Source organism: Cavia porcellus, unplaced genomic scaffold, assembly GCF_034190915.1.
Source record: "Cavia porcellus strain 051 isolate PalLab524CR breed Dunkin Hartley unplaced genomic scaffold, mCavPor4.1 scaffold_3, whole genome shotgun sequence".
NCBI classification, from domain to species: Eukaryota; Metazoa; Chordata; class Mammalia; order Rodentia; family Caviidae; genus Cavia; species Cavia porcellus.
Window position 1 is genome coordinate 70166709 of NW_026947486.1, and position 23668 is coordinate 70190376.

Sequence of the window (23668 nt, forward strand, 5' to 3'; positions counted from 1 at the left end):
CTCTTTAAAACATCAAAATTTCAGAGAGAAATTATGATGTGAGAGAAGAAAAGGCTCTTTTTAGATTTATACTTCATATCTCAGGTCAGAAAGATTGGAATAGAAAATCATTCAAATAACAATAACAATTCCAAGAAGAATCAAGTAGATAGAAGCACCAAAACACAGCCTCTCCAGGACCTAGAATCCAGACACCTGAAAAAAAAAACCACCTGGTAAAGAGAAAGTAAAAGTATATTTCCAGTAACTGAGACAGAGATGGCAGGAAAACTAGAAACTACAGTGAAGGCTACTGTGTTTTCCCTTCCACAGGACTCTACTGTACAGTAGAGTACTCTCACATTGTATACCTTTTTTCCTTTTATTTGGCCCAAATCTCGCTCTGTGGAACAAGTTTCTTTCCTATTTTAATAAAATTAAAACCTCTCTTTAAAAAACTACAGAGAAGTTAGAGAAAAATAACACAATGAAGAAAAAACACAAAGCAGTCTGGAAAGCAGATCCAAGCTCCTGGGGCAGAGGACCTAACTCCACTCCACTGACACAAGGTAAATCTGGAGAGACTCAACAGCTCTAGGGAGAGGGGAAAAAAACGGTCTGGGTCAGCAGTCGCAGCCAAAAGAAAATTGCATGCTTATCATAAACTGCAAAAACAGCATGAGATTTTATTCTTAATTACTTAAGACTAAGCCATCAAACAATTTTAGAAAAGCTAAAAAGATTCTAGTGTCACCCTACCACAGTATAGGTAGGAAATGGTCTTAAAGGAAGTCATGGAGAAGGAGTAGTTTAAACTCAGATCAAAAAAAAAAAAAAAAAAAAACAAAAAACAAAAAACAGGGTCCTGCCCTGCCTGTTGAGAAGCCATGCTTATGTTGCATGGTTCTTGGAGATGACTGGTCTGTCAGTTTAACATTAAGCCCAATGGTCTGCCTGAACCCCCATGCCACTGCCTACATCCAGCACAGAAATCAGTGGTCTGTTTGTTTTTCTTATTTAACAATGTGAGCAAAGATATACCTCATTTTAGTCAGTTGCACAGCCTGGGGTATACGGACAGAGGAGCTAATGGGGATGATACAAAACCTCAAAATTCACAGTAGAAAGTCACAACTTCAGGTACACAGAGGCACACAAAAAGTACAAGGTGCAAGAGTTCCTATGGCCTTAGGGTAGACATCATTGACCCCCATGCCCAGTAGTAAAGGTAGGGCAGGAAAACAAAAAATGTGAGTGTGGAAACAAAATACAACTTAGTAGTGACTATTCCTCCATCACTTCTAGTGGATTCCAATATGGCAGAAACTGAAAAAAAAAATTCACTCATTTATTGGAACAGATCAGAAGATACAGCCAGAACAAACATACTCAGACACTTCACCTTTGGCAAAGGAGCCAAACATGTTCACTGGAAGAAAGACAGCCTCCAGAACCAGACAAGTGGTTCTGGAAAAACAGGCTTTCCATATGCCAAAAATTAAAACTAGACCCATGTCTACCACCATGCACTATACTAAAGTCAAAATGCTTTGAAGATCTAAATATTAAAACAGAAACACTAAATATGCTGAAGAAAAATCAGGTAGAAAACTTGATGATATAGGTTTAGGGAGAGTTTATGAACAATTATCAAACTGCATAGGAAATACTTTCCAGAATCAACAACTGGGATCTCATCTTTTAAAAAAGTTTTTGCACGTCAAAAGAAATCTCCAACAGAGAAGAAAGAAAACCCATGGATTAGCAAAAATATCCTAGCCAACTGTCCCTCAAAGTACTTCTATCTAGAACATACAAAGAATTTTTAAAAATCTAGCCCCCAAAATTCAAAGACCCAATCCAAAAATGGGCATCTGAGATGAATATATACTTCTCAGATGAAGAAATACAAATGACAAATAAATATAGGGGAAAATGTTCAGCAAAATTGGTCATTTGGAAATGCAAATAAAAACAACATTGAGATCCCATCTCAGCCCAGAAAGAATGACCAAGATCAAGAAATCAACCAGTAACAAATGCTGGGGGTAGGGGGGCGTTGTGGAGAAAAAAGAATTCTTCTCCAGTGTTGGTGGGATTGTAGACTGGTGCAACCACTGTGGAAATCAGTGTGGACATTCCTCAAAAAGCTAGGCTTAGAGGTTCCATTTGAGTCAGCTATCCCACTTCTGAGCATTGTCCCAGAAGAACTGAAAACATCATACCACAGTGATATATGAGCACCAATGTTCATAACAGCACAGTTTGTAATAGCCACATTTTGGAAACAACCCAAGTGCCCATCAATCAAGAAATGGATTAAAAATAAGTGGTATTATTATACAATGGAGTACTACTGAGCTATAAAAAAGACTGCACTGCAGCTTTTATAAGTAAATGGACGTGACTTGAGACCACATAATGAAATAAATCAAAATTGCATGTGGAAATACTGTATTGTCACCCTACTGTAAAAAAAACTGAAAGAGCAAATATGATCCATAATCTACAATAAATATTAAGGCTACGAAACTACCCAAAGAGAAAAAGTAACTAAGATAGGGGAAAGGAAGAAAGAAACAAGAGAAAACAGAAAAGGACATAAATGTGTGTGTGTGTGTGTGTGTGTGTGTGTGTGTGTGTAGTAAAGATAGCTAAAGTGATTGCACTACTAATTGTATTAGTCCTCGAAAAAGAACAGTTAATATTCATGAGTAGGTCAATTTTACACGTCTATATCTGATAAACCCAGGAACCCTTTGAAAGATAACAATATGCAATATTTCAAGCATTGTTAAATTCCTATCATCTTGTTTTGAAAACCTATACTGTTATTGTTTTGGGTCTGTTGTAGTTAATCTCTTTTGCTTTTTGTTTTTCTTTTCTAAAATAAATAAAAAATAAAAATAAACATCCACTAATTAAAAAACAACAAATTTTAAAACATTTCTTGTGATTTTATTTCCTTTCATGGTTTTTCTTCATCTTTTTTCTCTTATTTCTCCTTTTTTATTATTACATTTTCTTCTTTTTCTTGTTTCTTCTTCTCTGATACTTTTAATAATTTCATTGATTTTCTATTATTCAATAGGATTATTTATCTCATTTCTCTCTCCTCTTCATCTTCCTTTACTTCTCAACTTTTATTTCTTGCATTCTCACACCCCCTATAGCTTTACTATTATAAACACTGTTTTACTAATCTTACATATTTAGTTAACTCTGTGCTATTATTATTGAATTATTTTCTATTGTTAAAGGTGATAATTTAGTAGGAATTTATGGTGTATCAATATTAGGTTTGTCTTTCTGTCTATACCATAATTACAGATCTTTTTTCTATGGTAAAGGACAATACAGTGGTAGCTTTTATTTGTTATGATATGTTATGGTGTGTCAATATGTTAATATCTAGTTTGTCAATATCAAGCTTCTCTTTCTGTCTACTGTTGTTGCTGATTTCATTGTTTATTGCCAGTGTGGCAGAGTTGTTGCTATCGTTTTTTTTTCCTGTATGACAGTATCTGCTTGGTCTTTGTATCTTTAAAAACATTACAGTCCATTTCCAGAGAACTGGGTGCAGGGCTATTTACACACACTCACCTACCAAATTAACAGGCATGGTTGGACCTTGGGACAGAATCAAACTCCTAGAGGTAGCCATGCCTAGAGTACATCACTGCAAAGCAGACACTAAACAATGAGATCTCCATACTACAAAAAGTCTTTCAACTATATTAGACCTGCAAATCTCAGCAAAAATAAATAGATAAGTAGATAAATAAAATAAAATACACACATGAGAAGACAAGGCAACAAAATGTTTCTGAGACTGCCAAATTTCCATGAAGTATACCCATGGGGCACCAAAGGTAAGCAAATCAAAAGCCACACGGCTAGATTATTTGAAACGATAAAAAAGAGGAGACTAAAAAATTCAGAAAGGGCCCTAAACTCACAGATAATGACTTATCAGTGACTATAGAGAAGTAAAATCAGTGAATATAGACAAGACACTAATAATAAGCAAGCTAAAATAAAACAACACTAAACACGAACTGTTTAGCAAAAGAATTAGTAAAAGTAAAAAGGTACCAAACAGAAACGCAAGATTAAACATTCTACTGAAAGTATGGGTTGCATAAATGTCGATGCCAGGGCAGCATGTCAGAATAAGAAGGCAGACTTGATGCAGGTGAACATATACTCAGAGATACTTTTTAAAAAGGAAACCATAAAAATTGGATCCAACTGCTACTGGATAGATGATGCAAAGACTAAGATTAAGTGGAATCAGTGAAAAATCAGAAGACAGCACAAATAGCATTATACACAGAAATAATAGTAAAAAACTTCAAATATGGGGGAAGAATTTTGCATGTAGATTAATGATACATATAAAACCCCAAATAGGCATGATCAGAAAAATTCTTCTCTGTGATACATTGTAGTTAAAATCCCATAAGTCCAACACAAAGCCATAATCATAAAAGCTGTTACAGAAAACAACAAACCACTTATAAAGGTAAACCCACTGAATTATAGCAGACTTCTTAACACAAAGCTTAAGGACCAAAAGAACCTGGAGTAAAGTGTTTCAAGTCCTAAAAGAAAAAAAATTCCAACCCAAACTGTCCTACAAAACTGTATTTCTAAACTGATGGAAAAATAAGATCTTACCATGACAAATAGCACCTTAAGAAGTTCATGACCACAAAAATCAGCATTCCAGAATATTGTTAAAAGATATCCTAGAAAGACATGATGAAGCCAGTGATGCCCTGCAGTCTTAAAAGAATGAGTATACCAAGCAGGGTGAGCTGCTAGCACAAAAAAGGGAAATCAGCAATAAGAAATTAATGCAATGATAGGAATAGGTCAGTACCATTCAGTAATAACTCTACATGTGAATGATTTCAAGTCCCTGATCAAAAGACACAGACTGACAGACTGGATCAAAAAGACAAAATCCAACTGTATGCTCTCTATAAGAAGTACATTTAATCCAAAATCAAATTCAGAGACTAAATATCAAAAAGTGTAAACTAATATGCCATGCAATAGGATCCTGAAAACAAGTAAGAATGGCTATGCTATTGTTATGGTTTGTGTCTGTATGTCCCCCCTAAAGCTTCATGAGGTCATGGGGGGGCAGATTTTTCAGAAGCAGATTAATCTAGGGTTTGTGACTGGTTCATTCTCTAGTGCTGAATTGGGGGTATGAGTGTTACACCTGCCTTTCAGCAGGTAAACTACATACAGTATAAGAGTTGGAAAAGAGGCTTGCTTCTCCCTGTTGCTCTTGTTTTTGCCACATCAACTTGCCTTAGACACAGCTGATTATGGACTAAACCCTCCACAAACTGTGAACTAAATACATCTTTCCCCTTTTAACCTCAGGTGTCAGGAATTTTGTCCTAGCAAGGAAAAAATTAATTATGATAGCTATTTTAATAAAAATTGTACATCAAGCCAACACTCATCATAAGTGGCAAATAATGTCATTACATATTAGTTAAGGGAACAATTCAACAAGATAAAAATTATAAACATGGAACAAACACTGGTACACTCAATATCATAAAACATATGTTCTTAGAAACAAAAGATCAAGTAGAAATCAATACTTCACTATACCAAATAGATCAAGCAGAAAAGAAATAACAAATACCAGAGTTGAATTATTCCTTCAAACAAAAAAAAAACTTAATAGATTATCTATAGAGTGTGCCACCCAACAAAAGAACAAATATTCTTCCCAGCAGCACATGGAACGTTCTGCGAAAGAGACCACATACCAGCAAAAAAGGCATGATTATGTAAATGCAAATGAATTGAAATTATTACATGTATATTTATGGAACAAAAGCAATGAAACTAGAAATATGGTGAAAATCCCATTGAAATCATGAGAACACACTGAAATTAAACAACACTTATAAATAATCAAACAGTCACAGAAAAAAAAAAGTCAAGGAATAAATTAGACAGTTGCTAGAATCAAATGGTCATGGCAGAACAATATACCAGAGCATATAGGACACAATGAAAGCACTCCAAAGAGGGAATTGACACTAAAAAAAAGGCATCGATGAATCAAACATCTGGTTCTCTGAAAGAATAAACAAAACACACAAACCTTTAACCAAACTTACCAAAAGAAAGAAACAACCAAGATCAGTGTAATTTGAAATAGAAAAAGGTGAAAACACAATGGATACTATTGGAATCCACAGGATTATTAGTTAGTAATTTGAAATTCTGTACTCCAATGAACTGGAGAATTCAGAAGAAATGGAAAGATTCCTAAATAAATATCAATTACCAAAACTGAACCAAGAATATATAAAACTCTGAATAATTCAGTAATAGACAATGAAATTGAAGCAGTAATAAAAATCTACTGACTGAAAGTTCAGGATCTGACAGATTCCACTGAATTCTAGAAGAATTGAAGGGAATATCTAAGACAAATACTTCTCAAACATTTTAATGAAAATGAATAGGAAAGAGTACTCTCAAAATTAATCTTGGTATCTAGCATTACCTTGATTCTAAAACCAGACAAGGATCCAACTAAAAAAGAGAACTACAGGCTAATCTCATTAATGAACACAGACACAAAAATTCTCAACAAGATATTGGCAAACAGAATGAAACAAATCATCAAAAAGACCACACATCACGACCAAGATGGCTTCAACCCAGGGATGTAAGGATAGTTCAACATATGTAAATTAATAAAACATCACATAAACAGAAGCAAGGACAAAAATCAAATGATCATCTTAGTAGAGGCAAAAAAGCCTTTGACAAAATCCAACATCAATTTGTGATAAAAACACCAAAGGAAATAGGTATAGAAAGACCTTACCTCAATCTTATAAAAGTCATTTCTGACAAACCTGCCAACACCATATTAAATAAGGAAAATCAAAACCTTCCCTGTAAAATGAACAAGACAAGGATGTCCACTCTCACCTCTCCTGTTCAACATAGTAGTCAAAACATAGAGATAAAAAATACATTTGGAAAGAAAAAAGTAAAACTCATTTGCAGATGACATGATCCTATACATAGAAGACACAAAAAATTTCACTGACTCCTAGAAGTAATAACCAAACTCAGAAATAAGCAAAATATAAAAATAAACACAAAAATTAATAGTTTCTGATACCAACATGAATACAATGAGAAAATTATAAAATCAATGCCATTCATAATATCAAGAAAAATTAAATATTGAAGAATTAACCTGAGGAAGTGAAAGGTGTATACAACAAAAATTACAATACTGAAGTCAGTATTAGAAAGTGGAAAGACACTCCCTGTTCCTGGATAGGTAGAATCCTTACTGTCAAAATGGCTGTATTTCCAAAACTGATATACCATTTAATGCAATGCCAATCAAATATCAGCAGCATTCATGATATAAAACAAGCATAAAGTACATATAAAATCAGAAGAAACCCAGCAAAAGGAATCCTTGGCAGCAACAGCAAAGCAGGGGGTATCAAAATCCCAGATTTCAAGTTATACTGCAAAGCTACAGTGATAAAATAGCATGCACTGGACAAAAATAAACATGTGCATCAAAGAAAAAGAATACAGGGCACAAAAACAATTCCAGATGCCTATCAATTATCTGTCAGTTTGATCTCTGACAAATGAGCCAAAAGCATACACTGAAGAAAAGATAGCCTCTTTACCAAATGGTTCTGGAAAAACTGGGTATACACATGCAGAAAATTGAAGTTAGATCCATTCCTGTCAAAATGGATCAAAGATCTAAATACTGAAAGAGAAAACATCTGACATGTGGGAGATAAAACAGGTAAAACTCCTGAAGTAAGTACAGGTAAGGAGTTTTTAAACAGAAATCCAATGGCATAAAAAATGATATTTAAAAATCAACATAAAGGACTCTAACAAGTTAAGAGCTTCTTCTGTACAGCAAAAGAATCAACAGTGTGAAAAGATAACCTACAGCATGGGAAAAAAATTGTCCTCTATATGTTGGACAGAGGTCTAATTAGAACATATAAAGAACTCAAAAAAGTTAGATGCCCTAAATTGAAACCCAATCAAAAATGGGTAACTAAAATTAATAGACACTGCTTAGAAGAAGAAATACAAATGACCAAATATCTATGAAAAAACGTTCAACACCTCCAGCCTGAGAAATGCAAATTAAAATCACACTGAGATTCTGTCTTACTCCAAAAGAGCTACTATGTAGAAATCAAATGATAACAAACGCTGGTTAGGCAGAAGGGGAAAAGCAAGCTTTCTAAATTATTGGTGGGAATGTAAACTAATAAAACCACTATGGAAATCATTATGGAGATTACAGAAAAAGGTAAAAATAAAACTTCCATCTGATCCAACAGTTAAATATATCATATGGGAGTGATGCATGCATAGTCAGGTTTATAACAGCACAACTTATAATAACTAAATCTTGGACCCAGCCTATACGTCTATCAACAAATGAATGTATAAATAAAGCATGGTACATATTTACATACAACATTGTATTTACATACAACATTGCCATAAAAGCGATAAATTTGAGTGATTTGTAGCAAAATTGATGTACCTCAAGACAATGTCAAATGAAATAAATACAACACAAAAGCTTAAGTATGGCATGGCTTCTCTTACACAAGAAGCCCAAAATACAAATAAAGAGGAAAATAAAGAAGGCTAATAGAAAACAGTTTTTGCAAGAAAGGATACCATGAGATATTCGTAAGGAGAGGGGGAGGGGACAGGAGAAAAAACAATTCCATGAAAATGATAGACCATGTGGGCTAGTGAAAATTACTGAAGTTAGTAAAGGATCAATGAAGAATTATTATGAGATGGTAAATATGTATAACTTTTAAGAAGTGAAAAAAGTTTAAGACTATACTATTCCTCTTTTGTAAGAAATAACCTAGTTTCTCTGTACAAAATTGAAATTATTATAAACCAAGGTTCTAAGAAATGCCCCTCAGAGTCCCCATGACCAACTAAACTTACTTTTTCTTTCCACTTTAAAATGAGATTTACTTATTCTATTGCCATAGCCAAAATAGAAAGGCACCTTTTTTTTTTTTTTCAAAAATGTGTTCTGCTCTAGGGAGGTTACTGCCAAATTAAAATGCACATTGTTTGAAGGCTAAGAAAAAAATGAAATTGGCATCAGAACAGTTCAAACTTGTGTAAATAAAATTACCTCTCACTTTCCTGACAAAGGGGTCTACTTTTGCTAACAAAGCTTTAAGTACATTAAGGGTGATAAAGGAGCTTCATATGATCTGAACTGAGAACTAGTGGTTCCATTTGGCCTCCTACCCTATGTAACAAACGTCTATAACCACTGTATAGGTCAATATCCATATCTTCTTTCTAAACTTTTATTAAAATATTTAATCAATACTATTTTCCTTCAATATATGGCAGTACTTTACCTCACAATAGTTAATATATAATTCAAATGACTATTCATATAATTTAAATTTATAATTATTACATAAGGGAAAATTCATTTACTTATAACACACAGACTATAAAAAACACTATTAGTATAAGAGCATGCTGACCCAATGTTCATACCCGTATGAGTAGAACATGTCACAGATCAGTCCCATATTTGGGGAGTAATTTCTTTAGATTCTGAAACATATTGTAGGAAACAAAATGAGGGAGTTACTAAAACAAAATTTTATAGTAATTATTGAAAAGATTTTTCAAGTTTTAATCCTATGTTTTAATATAAGACAAGTTATTAGCTACCAGATTGAGAAATAATTTTATTTTTTTTTCCTTCAGAAAGTGATCACTGCTCAATATACAAGAAAAATGCTATTCTGTAATTTAGGAAAAAATATTAGAATTTTGTCACAAAATAACAGTATATAAAACTTTCCAAAGTTTCCTTATAAGTTTCGTGTCACAGAGTTAACATTCCTTTGGGAAGAATAACAGGGGATCAAAGTCATGACTTTGCACTTGCCAGGCAGGCACTTACACTGCTGAGCTAACTCCCAGACCCAGAGTTAGCATTCTAAATAGGGCTGGTTAAGAACCATAAGGAAAATGTCCATTAAACTAATCAATGTTTAAACTGATTTCATAAACTATATTATCCAACAATTAATCCACATAAAATTCCTGGTACTTACATTACATTGATTACATTTTCAATATTCAAGTAAAATTTCTTCATTAAGGAGAAAAAAGTGGTCTAAATTATTTAATTCTATAGTAACTAGAGTATTTTAGGAATTACATAATCTTTGTAATTAGTCAATTTTTCCAATTTCCTGCTAAAGACTCTGAAATTTAAAAGAAAACACCAACAGAGAAAGCAAAAAGGCAAAGCGTGATATAACTAATGTTACTCTTACTGACTTATGCTGAAGGTGTACTGATTAATGAAAATACTTTGTTTATACAGCACACTTCTGCTCATGTAATTTCTAAGTGTCTTGTCTGGTGTCATGACATTAAAGGGACCCAAAAAGGATAATTTTAAACAAAAGGAATATTTTATCAAGGAAGAGACAATTTGCAGATCATTACTAGTTTAAGATTGTCAGCTGGTGGTCCTTCATTCCCAATACCTAAATTACAGTTAATTCCTAATAGATACCCTTTCTTGCAAGGTTTTCTATCACTTCAATTCACTTTTGAATGACACCCACAGAACACTGTATAATACTCATTCTGACCTTTGTGTCTTTATACTGTTTTCCTGCAAGAATGCTTTTTCATTCTGTGAAAGTTTTACCCAGCCTGAATCCTACTTTGTCCATGAAGACCTTAAATACAACCCCAGCCCAAACTAGTCTGCCCAAACTCCAGCACTCATTCAGCTACTGAATCATATGTGTCTTCATTATTTCTTTCATAAATTTTGTCTCCTCAATACGGCTATAAGTATTTTAAAGACAGAAAGCATGGCTTAGGCCTCTTACCCCCATAAATGATTCCAACTGCCCACAAAAATTATACTAGTTGAATTGAAATATTAGAACTATCATAAAGAGCAGAACTAGCTTAGAATAAGAGATGAGTATTGATGTAAAACTGGTAATAAATCCTGAAGCTGGAACAAATATACATTTTAAAAGTTTGTAAGAAAAGGAATAATCAATGGGAATTCTACTTTATTTAGAAATACAAAGCCTTCTCTAAATGCAAAAGTTTAAAAATGGCTCCAAAATCCAAAATGATTCTTTATAATTCAGTAGTAATATTTAAACATATTTACATCCCTGCTAATCATAAAGAACCTTATATTACTTGTAAATAGGGCACACCCTCCAGTTTTTAAGATCTATGACTTGGCCACACCAACTCTTTCACAGATATACCTGTCACATTCAGATGAGAGATTTGCCTTAGAAATAAGTATATGTACTATAAGAAGCACATATATATGGGGAGAGAGAGAGAGAGAGAGAGAGAGAGAGAGAGAGAGAGAGATCTACATACATAAATATATAGAATTAAATGCCTTGCTTATAATATCCATTGTGCAACTTATCTTCCAATTTTTTCTCTGTAGAAAGCACATTTATTCAGAAATATTCTTCAGACACTGTCAAAAACAATGTTCTCCTTTAATATCTTAGTTCTTTCACCTTCACAAGTGAGAGAACAAAGGCAAAACTTCCACCTGTCAAAGATGTTTTCTTATATTATTACCAGCAAATTCTTTAGGAAGCCCTGAAGAACAGAAGATGATAATAATCATATAAAAGGAAAGCCAAAAAATCAAGTAGTTCTCAGGTACAAGCAGCTGGTATTAAGAATACTAATAAAGCATATAATAGATGCATGACCATATACTAACTGAAATGTTACTAGCTTTGAAATAAAATGGTCATTTCTGATTGTAATACCTTTAACATACGTTTTCATAATTTTCAGTAAGTCTGGAAAAATACCTCAAAGCCTAAACTAGGTTTCTTGCAAACAGGCTCTGTGTATATCTAATATATGTCTGAAAGATTAACTTTTAAAGGATTTCCAAAATTCCCATTAAAAATGTATTGCTTTGGGGCTGGGGATTTAGCTCAGCAGCATAAGTGCCTGCCTTGAAAGCCAGCAGTCATGAGTTTGATCCCTGGTACCGATAAAAAGGAAAAAGACAAAAAAAAAAAGTATTGCTTTAAATAGAATCACTATCAATGTGCCTTTAAAATATAAGCTAAGTATTACATTATATGCTACAATATTGTAATTTACACTTTAAAATCTATTAAGAGGGTAGATCTAATATATTTACCACAAAAAATAAGAAAGATAAACTAGGAGTAGCATACATGTGATATGATTGGGGGTATTAGGAATTGAACTCAGGACCTCATGCTTGCCAGGTGGGCACTATGCCACTGAGCTAAATTTCATGTCCACTATGTGATATGATTAAAGATAAACCAATTAACCAAAAATGGCTGACTCTCCAGTTAATTTTGAGAATGTAATTTGCAAATTAGGTTGAGCACAGCAGGGCCTGGTAAGACACATTTAGTCTACTACCATTATACTACTGCTACTTGTCTCATAGTTCTAAAACTTGCCTAGAAAGCCAATTCTGGTGAAATCATATGATCTGTTTTCAATGTGCTCTTATAGCATGTCCTTTTACATGACTAAACTGTGCATCTGTTCCTGATAATAATTTTTAAACAAAAGTGTCATTTACCATTGGTCCTGAAACAGGGACATCAGGCATGTATAATATAAAACATACCTCTTGGAGCCTTCCTCTCTAGACTATTTGCCAATCTCTCTTTTTTGCCCTGGATCTAGGTCTCACCCCACTTGACTACCATTTTCTCCCTCCATAATCCTCATTTCCCGCTATTCCTGCCTCTAGACCTATGTGACTCTTTCTCCATACTCTCCATGGTTTCAGTGTCGAAAAGTATATTCTACAAAACAATCTGCCATACAGGGCAAAAGTTGGAGGAGTTTGTAAAGTAAAAATACACTACAAACTATACATCACCTCATTAGTATCTGAAAAATAGAAAGCATATCACTCCACTTGTTCTTTTGAGGGTTTTGTGAACCAACAAGTAGAAAAATGTGACAGTGGATGGATTCTTGAACGAAACAAAAAATTTAACCATTGACTGCCCTGTACCTATTCCTAATGTCAACAGCTATTCCACCAAAATCAAGTCCCTGGTAAAGCTAGTGCTAAGTTTTATTTACAATCTATGCCAAGTTTGTTGTTGTTGTTTTTATCATAAATTCATGAAATGTGTTTAGTGTATTACTCTAACATGGAAAAAGGTCAAAAGACTTTATGAGATGGTTCTTTAGTAAATAAATTACCAACATGGTCTTCCACTTACCACATAAAAAAGCACCCTTTATCTAAACACTTACCTCACATTGTTTAAAATCAGTACACGTTGTGTATTTGTCTTACTGTAATAGTATATATACTGAAGTTCAAGTCTCACCAGCTATGTGCACCACAAACCACCATAAATGACTGTGTTAGACTACTAGAAGCAATAATGATGTCGCAGAAAAGAAACACACTGATGTGACTAGCACATAAACATTGCTGTGAGGCAGACACAGTGCTGTGGGATCCCTAGGCTGCCAGCACCAAAACCAATTTTTCACATTTCATTCTGTAAGTCTGACACAAAAATTAACTAGCACCTGAAGCAAAGCAGAGAATCTGATGTTATCACCTTGCAGCAACCCAAAACCCCAACAGAAGATGTTTCTAGAATTATGTATCATACGCTTACAGATCACATTAAAATAGATGGAACGGCAAGGCAAACTACATAGACTATTAAGTTAGTCTCACTACTTTCCATTACTAGAGATCTGGTCAGCATCTTCTGGCAGGATATTGCATAATACAGTCAACTGTGTTCTCCCAGCATTGCATGTAGCTTTAGGTCACAGTGTGGATTATCTGTAAAATGAAACAGATAAGGGAAAGGCAAGAATCATCAAGACTATCACAGACCTTATTGAAAAATAAACAATATTAGTAGGCCTGGACTTAAGCAGAACTTTTCAATTTGCACATCCACTGAAGATTGCAAAGATCATAAAGGAATTGACTAATCCTGTCAATTGATAACATCTAGCTCTCATTGTTGACCAAAGCTGCAAAACAGATCCATCTTGAATCTATTTTACTAAGCTTGACAATAAAGAACCTAGAATATAGTACCATTTGGCACACCTAGTACTTCAAAACTTTCCTCTAAAGTCTCTAGGATGGTCCTCCATGTCAGGCTATATTTTGCTGAGCACTGTATTATGATACACACATAGGGAAATATAAATTGCTCTACAAATTGATAAGCTCAAAGACTGACAGAATGTGCAAAGGTATATTAGGGAAATGAAACATTCTGCCAGCTATTTTTACTATCAGAACAATGCTGAAAACTGTCACTAATCTCTACCCATCTGAGCATTTCAAAATCATAATGAGGAGAGAAGTAACTGATGTGATCCCAAGACAGCAACCAAAACATCACAATAGCTCTGTTGCTGCTATGTGATTCTTCTAGTTCAAAAAGAACTGACATTTAGTAACTGCTGATACTTGTAATTACACATATAAAGAAATCTGATTATTCCTGGCCAAGCATTTGTTTCTTTCCATTTTTCCTTTAGCAGCACCACTAGCCTCCTAGTTACCCCAACTTATAAACTAAGTCATGTTCAAAGCCCCTCTTCCTTTCATTTCTTCCAAAAATGAGAATTTGGTAAAGCGGGTTTTTCTTTCTTTAGATGCCTCTTTACTCACATGCACCCCAAATTCAGTACTTCATGAAAAAGCTCTGCCCACTATATTTATGCCTGATCAAAATTCTATAAACCAAAATGTCTTCTCCTTTCTCCCAAACGTAGTGGCAGTTGGGAATGGGTAAAGAGGGGGAGGGGAGGATTCTTAATACATGGGATCAAATTTGATACCCATTTCAACAGAGCTGTTTAACAAACTTTTCCTGGGCACAAGAATTGCTAGGCATAGAGCCAAGAAAAGAAGAGGCAATGATGGAAGTCAAAAAACAGGTGAGCTGCAATCTTTCCACGCCTACACAAAACCTGGCCCTAAAGTAGTCCTCATATATGCTGATACCTCCTTCCAATTCTTAATTTTGCAGCATTCCTGTTTTCAGAAACTGCACCAAGGTATATTCCCACTTTCAGTGCCAGTTTTCCTACTGCATTCATAACCTTAAGCCTAGCTAGTCCCCTTACATTGAGACTCTTTTAATTCTTCCTACACTATTCTGCAAAAACTGTTCTCTTCCTAATATATAAAAGGACAATCAATGCAAAATCTTTTAGCCAGTCTTACTGGGGGTTCCCAACATAAGGATCACTTTTAATTTCCTTGAACTTTTATGATCTCAGAGACTAGAGTAAAGGGCTGTGGTACGAAGAATGCTGAGAGTGCAAGTTATTGACTGAAGACAGCTGCTGGGAATCCCCAAGTATTGTAGCACAGGGTGTGGTGGTGATGGCAACCAGTTTGAGAACAGCCAAGTAAGACTTCAACGTCTACTGGTTACACAGACACATCCATTTAAAAACTTAATTCCAGTTATCCCCTTCCAAAGTCTTTCTTTCTAACCACCTTTTTATTTCATGTCATTTCCATGCACATGCATGTTACCTGTATCTTCTTAATCTAAAATTGTTTGTATATATTAAAAGTATTTTAAGCAGCTTTGATATTTGTACAATAGCTTGAACAAGACTATATGCTCTGTATGGATATGACCATTTCTTTTTTGCTTGTTTTGGACACAGAATTCAGCATAGTGTATATGTTTTTTTAAAAACAGGCTTTTTTCCCAGTGATGAATAATTTCCACTGAGCTATTCAGCACTAAATTTTTTTAAGGTTGAGCAACTTTGAAAGTATGATATATTAAGAGCTGCAGAAAACACACCCACACTTGATACAAAAGATGCCAATTATAGTTGGACCAAACATAAAATATGCTCCACCCAACCAACTATACTATTATACCATACTTCTTCCTTTGGTTTTTCTTTTTTTTCCTTTATACAGTACTCCATAAGCTTGTGGGTACTCTTAGCAACATTAACTACAGTAGCTAAACTCTAAATAACTTTACTTTTGGAAATCTACTATTTCCACCTACACAACCACTGGTTTCCCACACTGTCTCCAGCATCCTGTGAGCAAGTGCCCAATTACTGATTGTGTAAAGACTGCTTACACACTGAAGGTCCATTCTTGGCAGCTGCTGGGTTTTACTGCTGGACCTCACTCAGTTTAACTGATTCAGAACAGTATCAAAAAGAGACATTATTACACAAGTCTGAAAAAGAGACTATTTAAGAAAATTTAAATGTAAAAGCCCTGATCATTGTACTGCTTTACAACACACAAGTATGTGTGACATGGAGAGAACAGAATAACTATTATTGAAATCAGGAAAACTTGGGAACTTCGACTAATCTCATTATACAAGTTTCAGTGCTTCACACACATACATTCTCAAAAAGTAAAATTATCTATAAACAGGAAACACAACTACAACTTGAAAAATACAGTAAATAGTTTTTGTGTTTATAACACAAATTTGGTTTCAAAATGTGTACAGCTTAAAATAGCAATGTGGATATTAGCTTGTTTCTGAGAAACACATACTTAGAAAAACAACTCATGCATGGATTAACAACAGTTTCCACTTTTTCAGGAGTGGCCTTTCTTCCTATTGGACTGGGAGATACCAATATCGATCCCTTCTCAGTTGTCACCCATTATTAACTGGAACCTGAATACAGTACAAACACAATTCATAAGCAAGAAAAATTATGGGCTAGATTATCACTTGCTTTTGCCATCTGGGGAAGAAAGTAAAATAAGCACTGAGTTTTTCTTTTTAACTAAATATAATTTGTCCTACATATAACTCTTTAATTTATATTTCTATATCCTTCCATGTCAATCACTGATGGTTTTTACAGCACAAATGATAACTGGGGATATGTTTCTCTTCTTTTCTATCAGTAAGATAGGGCATCAAACTGTCTTCTAATATAAGTGAAAGTTGCTAAAAGAAACAATATTGCACTTTCAGAAAGGCTCAATGATTTTCAATGTTTCTTTTTTAAGAGAAACTAACGATAATGGCCACAAAATGCAAGTTAATATCACTATGTCAGTGTTATAAGGAATTCTATCATAGCCTAGTAGCTTCATCTGTAATAGCCTGATATGTTTTGCAGCTATTTTGGTCAGTCACCAGCAAAAAAAAAAAAAAAAAAAAAAAAAAAAGATATAGGAATATAACAGCTGGCATTTAAAATGCTGATTTAATAGCACTTTAACCCAAGCTACATTATCAAATCTTTTTTGTAACAAGATGGAATTGCTACTGTTCTGGTGAAACAAAGTATCTGCTCTTCTAACACAACCCAACTCTTGTCAAGTAGACTGAACAACAGTGTTTTACTGTGGCAAGAAGAGAGTTAACTGTTCAAACACCTCTGAAATCTACGTGCCACGGAATGATTTTTTTTAAAAATACATTTTATTCACTGTAATAGAAGCCCACACTTAACTGATACTTAGTAGTAAAGCATCTTCTACCTGCTATGGCTTATAAAATGTTTCATTACATTAATTTCAAAAATGCTATAAGGCCTTAGACCCCTTTGTGGTTTTACTCTAAAAAAAAAAAAAACCCTAGAAAAGGTGGGGTCTTGGCAACCCACTTGGGACCCCCTCTGTCTCTCTCTGATAAAAGCTTTCTCTCAATAAATATATTGTGCTCTTTAAAAACATGCTAGTAGGCTGGGGATGTGGGTCAGTGGTAGAGTTTTTGCCTTGCGTGCACAAAGATGTGGGTTCAATCCCCAGCACCAAAGAAAGAACTGAATTTCAAAAATGTTAATTCATTAAAAGTTCACATTGGATATGGAGCACACCTGTAACCCTACCTACTGAGGAAGACTGCAAGTTTGAGCCCAGCATGGCAACTTAGCTAGACCCTGTCTCAAAAATAAAAATGGAGCTAAAGATGCAGCTCAGTGATAGAACGCTTTTTTTTTTAGCAATCCCCAGCACTACACTCAAGTATTATACACACACACACACACACACACGGAAAGTTCATGGCAGAGACACCAGCACAGCATTAAAAATATGAGACTGAACAATCCCAGTGCTTTACGGGGAATCATTTTGTATTTCTTGGTTAATATGGAAATCCTTAAAGTGAAATCAGGTTAGCATAAGTATAAGTAAAAGCTTTTAAAGTCTTTCAAAATAATGCTATTTAGGGAGTTAATCATCGTATTTCTTATGAGAACAAGAGGGAACTTTACTTACTAAAATCAATGTAACTCACTTTTAAGATGTCCCATTTGTGATGGTCTTGACTTTTGAAATAAACCTCTCATATAAAACAATTCCTGAGAAAGGACTTACAATCATATCACAGTTTTCCAAGAGTCACTCTACCCTCCATCTCCTACTCCCAACCCTAAACTGAAACCATGTCCTGAACCTGAGACTCTTAAAGCTGTGGGCAGTACTCAGTTTCCCAGGTACGAGGTTGCAATGAGCATGATAATATATATATATATATATATATATATATATATATATCCAGAAGGACGTTGTATATTGGAAACTGACAGCCAAAACTGACATTCCCTGACAGTCACTGAAACACTTATTTAGGTCCTCATTTTTCTGGAGCTCACTCTTTCCCAACATGTGGCCCTGGGAACCCTAGCATCACCAGGGAGCTTGTTAGAAATGCAAATTCATCGCCCCACCCAAGACCAACTGAATCAGAAACTCTGGGAATGGGGCCCAGCAATTTGTGTTTTAACAGACACTACAGAAGATTACTAGGTACACTTAAGTTTTAAAAACCAGGCCTCCTTAACCTCTAAAGTACATAAAAATCACCTGGGAAGCTTGTTAAAAATGTATATTCCAACTCAGCAGATCTGAAGATCTGAGAGCCTACATTTCTAAAAAGTTCCCAGGTGATGTCTTCTGTAGACCACATTGCAAGCCTTGCCCAAATCAGTTGTTTACCAGAATTACCCATGCTGCTCATAAAGTACGGACTCCATGGCATCATCCCAGACAAAATTAACTTGAATCTCAAGAGAAGAAACACCTAGAAGATAATCACTGGTTCTTCACTTCAACTACACATTAAAGAGCTTTTAATAATCCTGATTCCCAGGTCCCTAGAAGATGGATTAAGTCAGAATCTCTGGGCCTGGAACCAACCATCCCTCTTTTTAATAACTTCCCAGTGACTCTAATATGCAACCAAAGTTGGAAATGACTACTTTGAAATCTGGCTCACCACCTAGCACAATGGCTCCTTTTACAGTTAGTTACAAACAGGTTTCCATAAAATAGGTATCAGTGGTCCCTCACAGATAAATCCAAGAACTCTGATTTTTCAATAGTAAAACGTCCATAATATCATGTTGTCTCATGTCTTGAGCTTGATTTCTGCAGACAAATGTAAACTCTGCAATGGTGTGGGTACTCAAAAAGCAGCAACAACAATGAAGAATCTATCTATATGGTATATTCATATGTTGACATTTCCTCCAACATTGAATCACATAGATGATTTGAAATGTCTAATAATCTTTCAGAATGGAAGGGTAAAATGATGGATCTGTAACCTCTAAATTTATAAAAGGCAGATTTCACCTATTAAATATTCCAACAGAAAGGTCCTGGAAAGGAATAAAATAGTATGCTTTTCACATATGAGAATTTAAATAGTCAAAAATGCAACATTTTCTGGTGGAAAGACAGGATTTCAAACACACTGTTCATAACGTAACACATACCTCCTAGAAAAAAGCCCATTATGCCTATCAATGGCTGTGTGTGTGTATATGTGTGTGTGGTACTAGGGACTGAACTCAAGGCCTTGGCACTGAACTACATCCCTAACCTTTTTAATTATTATTATTTTCTTATTTTGAGATAAAGTCTGCTAAGACTTTACATTCCCCAGGTGGGCTCAAACTTGTGATCCTCCTGACCCAGCTTCCTAGAGTGGTGAGATTACAGAACACCACCACTACTCTGGCTATCTACTGATGTCTTATGATACTTAAACACAATGTCACACTAATAAGCACATAATACTAATGAAAACATTAAATAGAAAAAGTGTGCTGATTACTAAGACACTGTTAAATGACGTCAGTTATCTCACTGCCATAATAAAGAAATTTTCCTGAATTCTACACAGTATATTACAAAAATGAGCTTAAGAAAAATGAAAGTGAGGTATGGTGACTGATGCCTATAATTCTAGCATTTTGAGATGCTGAGGCAACAGGACGACAAGCTCAAGCACAGGCTGGACAGCATAGAGATTTAGCAAAACCCTGTCTCAAAATAAAAAATTTTAAAAGGGCCGAGGATGTAGCTCAGTGTGAAGGCCCTAGGTCCAATCCCCAGTACCCCCCCACACACACACACAAACCTACAAAGATAAATAAAAATAAGAGAGTCTTTTCACTGAAATGAACTTCATTCTCTGCTTGGTCATTTTCATTTTCAGTATCCACTCTAAATTTATATTCTGGAAAATACATGGCACACAAAGCCTACCACAAGATAATGGTTATTATTCTTCCACCATCATTTCAACATACAGTAGTCAACAATGTGTCTTATTCATCTGCATAATTCCTTGAAAAAGAAATCCAGTGACTGAAGTATCAGAAGAGAAACAAATACCTGAGTATGTGTACAAAGTGGCCAATGTGAAAATGATATTTTCAAAAGCGTTTTTCTGTATGAACTGGTCAAGCTTGCTTTTCTCTTAAAATTCTTGTCAGTCATTCAGTTAACCCAAACTCACTTTAAAATGTGTGAAAATAGCACCTCTGGAAAGTATGTTCTCATATGCTTTGAGGCCGTGGAGCGTGAACACTAGGAGATCCTTCAACAAAGTCATGTAACAGCTCAAGAAGTGAACAGGAGTGAATTTTTACAGTACCAATTTAAGTATCATACAGGCATTGATTTAATACATATCAGACATACAAAAGAAGACAGAAAAGTCACAAATAAGTGACAAGCTAATAAATATTTTACAGATTATTTTTACATGGCAATCTTTTCAAAATAAATTTTACTTCATAATCAAAAAAGAAATTGGTTAAAGTGTGGACTTAGGATTTAAGGTACTAGAATTAACACTATAAAATTTATGGAGATATTTAATTTCATTGACAAGTGTCTGCCTAGATGTTTTTTCATACACTTTTCATGAACCAATGCCCAAAGATGAACCAAGTCTAGAAAAAATGCACATACCATAAAAGGATCATATAAAATAAAAAACATTTACAGTCCCAAAGTCAAAGAAAACAAACAATACAAATACACAATTTCCAGGACATTTTATTGTATTTTCCACTTTACATATTAATTTAGTACTGTTAGTCTAGGCATAAGATGTTCATACTTAACCAGTAGTTCAATCCCAAATCTCACAAAATGAAATGAAAAAGTTTAAACAGAACATGAATTCAGGTATTTATAAGAAACCAGGGACACTTAACTAGAAAAGTTGATGATTTTCACTGAGTTCCACTGAATTTTTTTCTCTATTATTTTTCTTGTTAATGCTAAGTATTCACAATAAAAACAATCATCTTTCTTCCCATTCTGCCCTCTCTTGGTCTTTACATTCTGTCTAGCATTTAACTCAGAAGTCAGTTTACACTCAGCTTACACATTTTATAAAAAACCATATGCCCCATCTCCCACACATCCAAACAGGCAGGAATCAGAACTAATCTGGCTTTTGGCTGTAACAGGGGTATTTTAAATAACTTCAGCTACACATTTGAAGGGTAAAACAATTTGAAGTACAAAATCCAAAGAAAATCATAAAAATGCCTACATTTTTATTGTTGGATAGCTAAGGTCTCAAAATCATTGAGTATAACATAGATGTCTCAGAAGTGAAGTCAACACAAAAGTGAATGCACACTTAATGTACAAACTGATAGTGTCTCTGTGGGGACAGCTCTCATTGAATGAGCTATTACCCAGACAGTAGAAATAAGGGGGGAAAAATCTCACTCCAAATGTGAAGAAACCGGCGGTGCACTCGCTTCACTAGAAACACATTTTAATGGGTATGTTCGGATAAAAATAGGTAGTAAGGGAAAATGTATTTTAAAAACCTTCCCCCTCCCTGGGGCACAAGGAAACCCAGAGAAAAATACGGGTAATCTTCTCAAGCTCCGGAGCCAAGTTCCATCACTAGCAGAACAGAAGTTGAATAGTTGCTATTTTTCAATGCAATGGGATAGTAGCTCTCTATTCACAGGTACAGAGTGGGAATACTGGCGGGGCTTACACATGGGGTAATGGAAACCAAAAGGAGGAGAGGTCGGCACATTAAATAATCCAGATCTCCAAAACCGGGGCAACATGGGGTTAAGAGTGGTGGTAAGGAGAAAAGGAAGGGGTCAAAACTCCTCGAAGTTACAGAAAAGAGAAAGCAAACACCTCTGGAAGCCAGGGGGCCATCTCCCGTAGCAGCACCCTGCTCCAAGTGTAGGGTGCTTGCCTCGCGGGGCAGAAAGCGCGAGGTGCCCTTACTTAGGTTGAGTGGCTCCGGAGACCCGATCAGGGAGAGGGTTAGGGGCACGCGGCGGCGGAGAGGCGGACTCGCACTTTGCCTCAACTCTGAGCCCCATCCCGAGCGCAAGGGAGAGGGCGGCGGAGGGCACAGTACTCACTAGGGCTCGTTGGTGAACCGGGGGGTACGGGGCTGCTGGTATCCGTACAGGTGACAGTAGAGCACATCGAAGCAAAAGCAGCACATCTCCGCTGACACCACCATCTTCCGGGAGCCCGGTGATGAGGACGAGGCGGCGGACGAAGAGGAAGGCGAGGAAACGGTGGCGGCGGCTGGGGTAGAAAGTAGGGTCCCCACTCCACAGCTCAGAGGTGGCGAGAGGGAAATCCCCCCGCTGCCGCCGCCGCCGCCACCGCAGCCCTGGGGGGGAGAGAGGGTACAGCCACCGCTGCTACCTCCTCCGGTTAGACCTCCCAGCCCGTTGAGCCTTGTACCGGCGCCTCCTAGTCCCAGCTCCCCAGCTCGACACTGGCTCTCTCCGCTGCAGTGGGAGGAGGAGGAGGCGCCACCACCGCCACCCGAGCCAGAGGGGGGCGAACTGGACAGTTTCTGTTTCTTCACCCCACAGCAACCCGCCGCCATCTTGGAACAGTCTCCCCCACGCAGCGCTTCCGACCCATAAGTGAAGCGAGCTGGCGGCGGGGGCGAGCACGCTGCGGCCCCGGCCGCCGGGGGCGCGCTGGGGGCTCGCGGGGTGCGCGCGCGCCGCTCCCTGGCCTGGTTGCCTGGCCACGCGGCTGCTCGTGCGCGCCCCCGCAGCGGCGCGCTCCGGCAGCTTTCGCGGCTCAGTGCCTAGAACCAGTTCTTCCCCAGTCACACTGCTCAGAACCCAAACCCTGAGGCCTCAGAGAATGGAAAACAGAAGCCAAAAAGAAAAGAAGGTGAAGGCAGGGAGATCAAGACAGTGGCGAGTGGGAGTAAGATGAGGTGGGCACACCAGGAGAGGAAGGAGGAAATGGGAAACTAGTGTTAGGGGAAAAGAAAGGAAAAACTCTGGAGTA

The 23668-nt window shown here is 36.2% G+C and overlaps 1 protein-coding gene across 1 annotated transcript in view; it reads right to left on the minus strand.

Moving 5' to 3' along the window:
• Ammecr1 (AMMECR nuclear protein 1) overlaps positions 1–23343 on the minus strand; it is a 121991-nt gene extending 98648 nt beyond the window's left edge. The window contains exon 1 of the mRNA XM_003467575.5: positions 22768–23343. Coding sequence (XP_003467623.1) covers positions 22768–23249 — 482 coding nt within the window. The 5' untranslated portion in view covers positions 23250–23343. The remainder of the gene's footprint in view (positions 1–22767) is intronic.
• Positions 23344–23668: the final 325 nt, after the last annotated feature.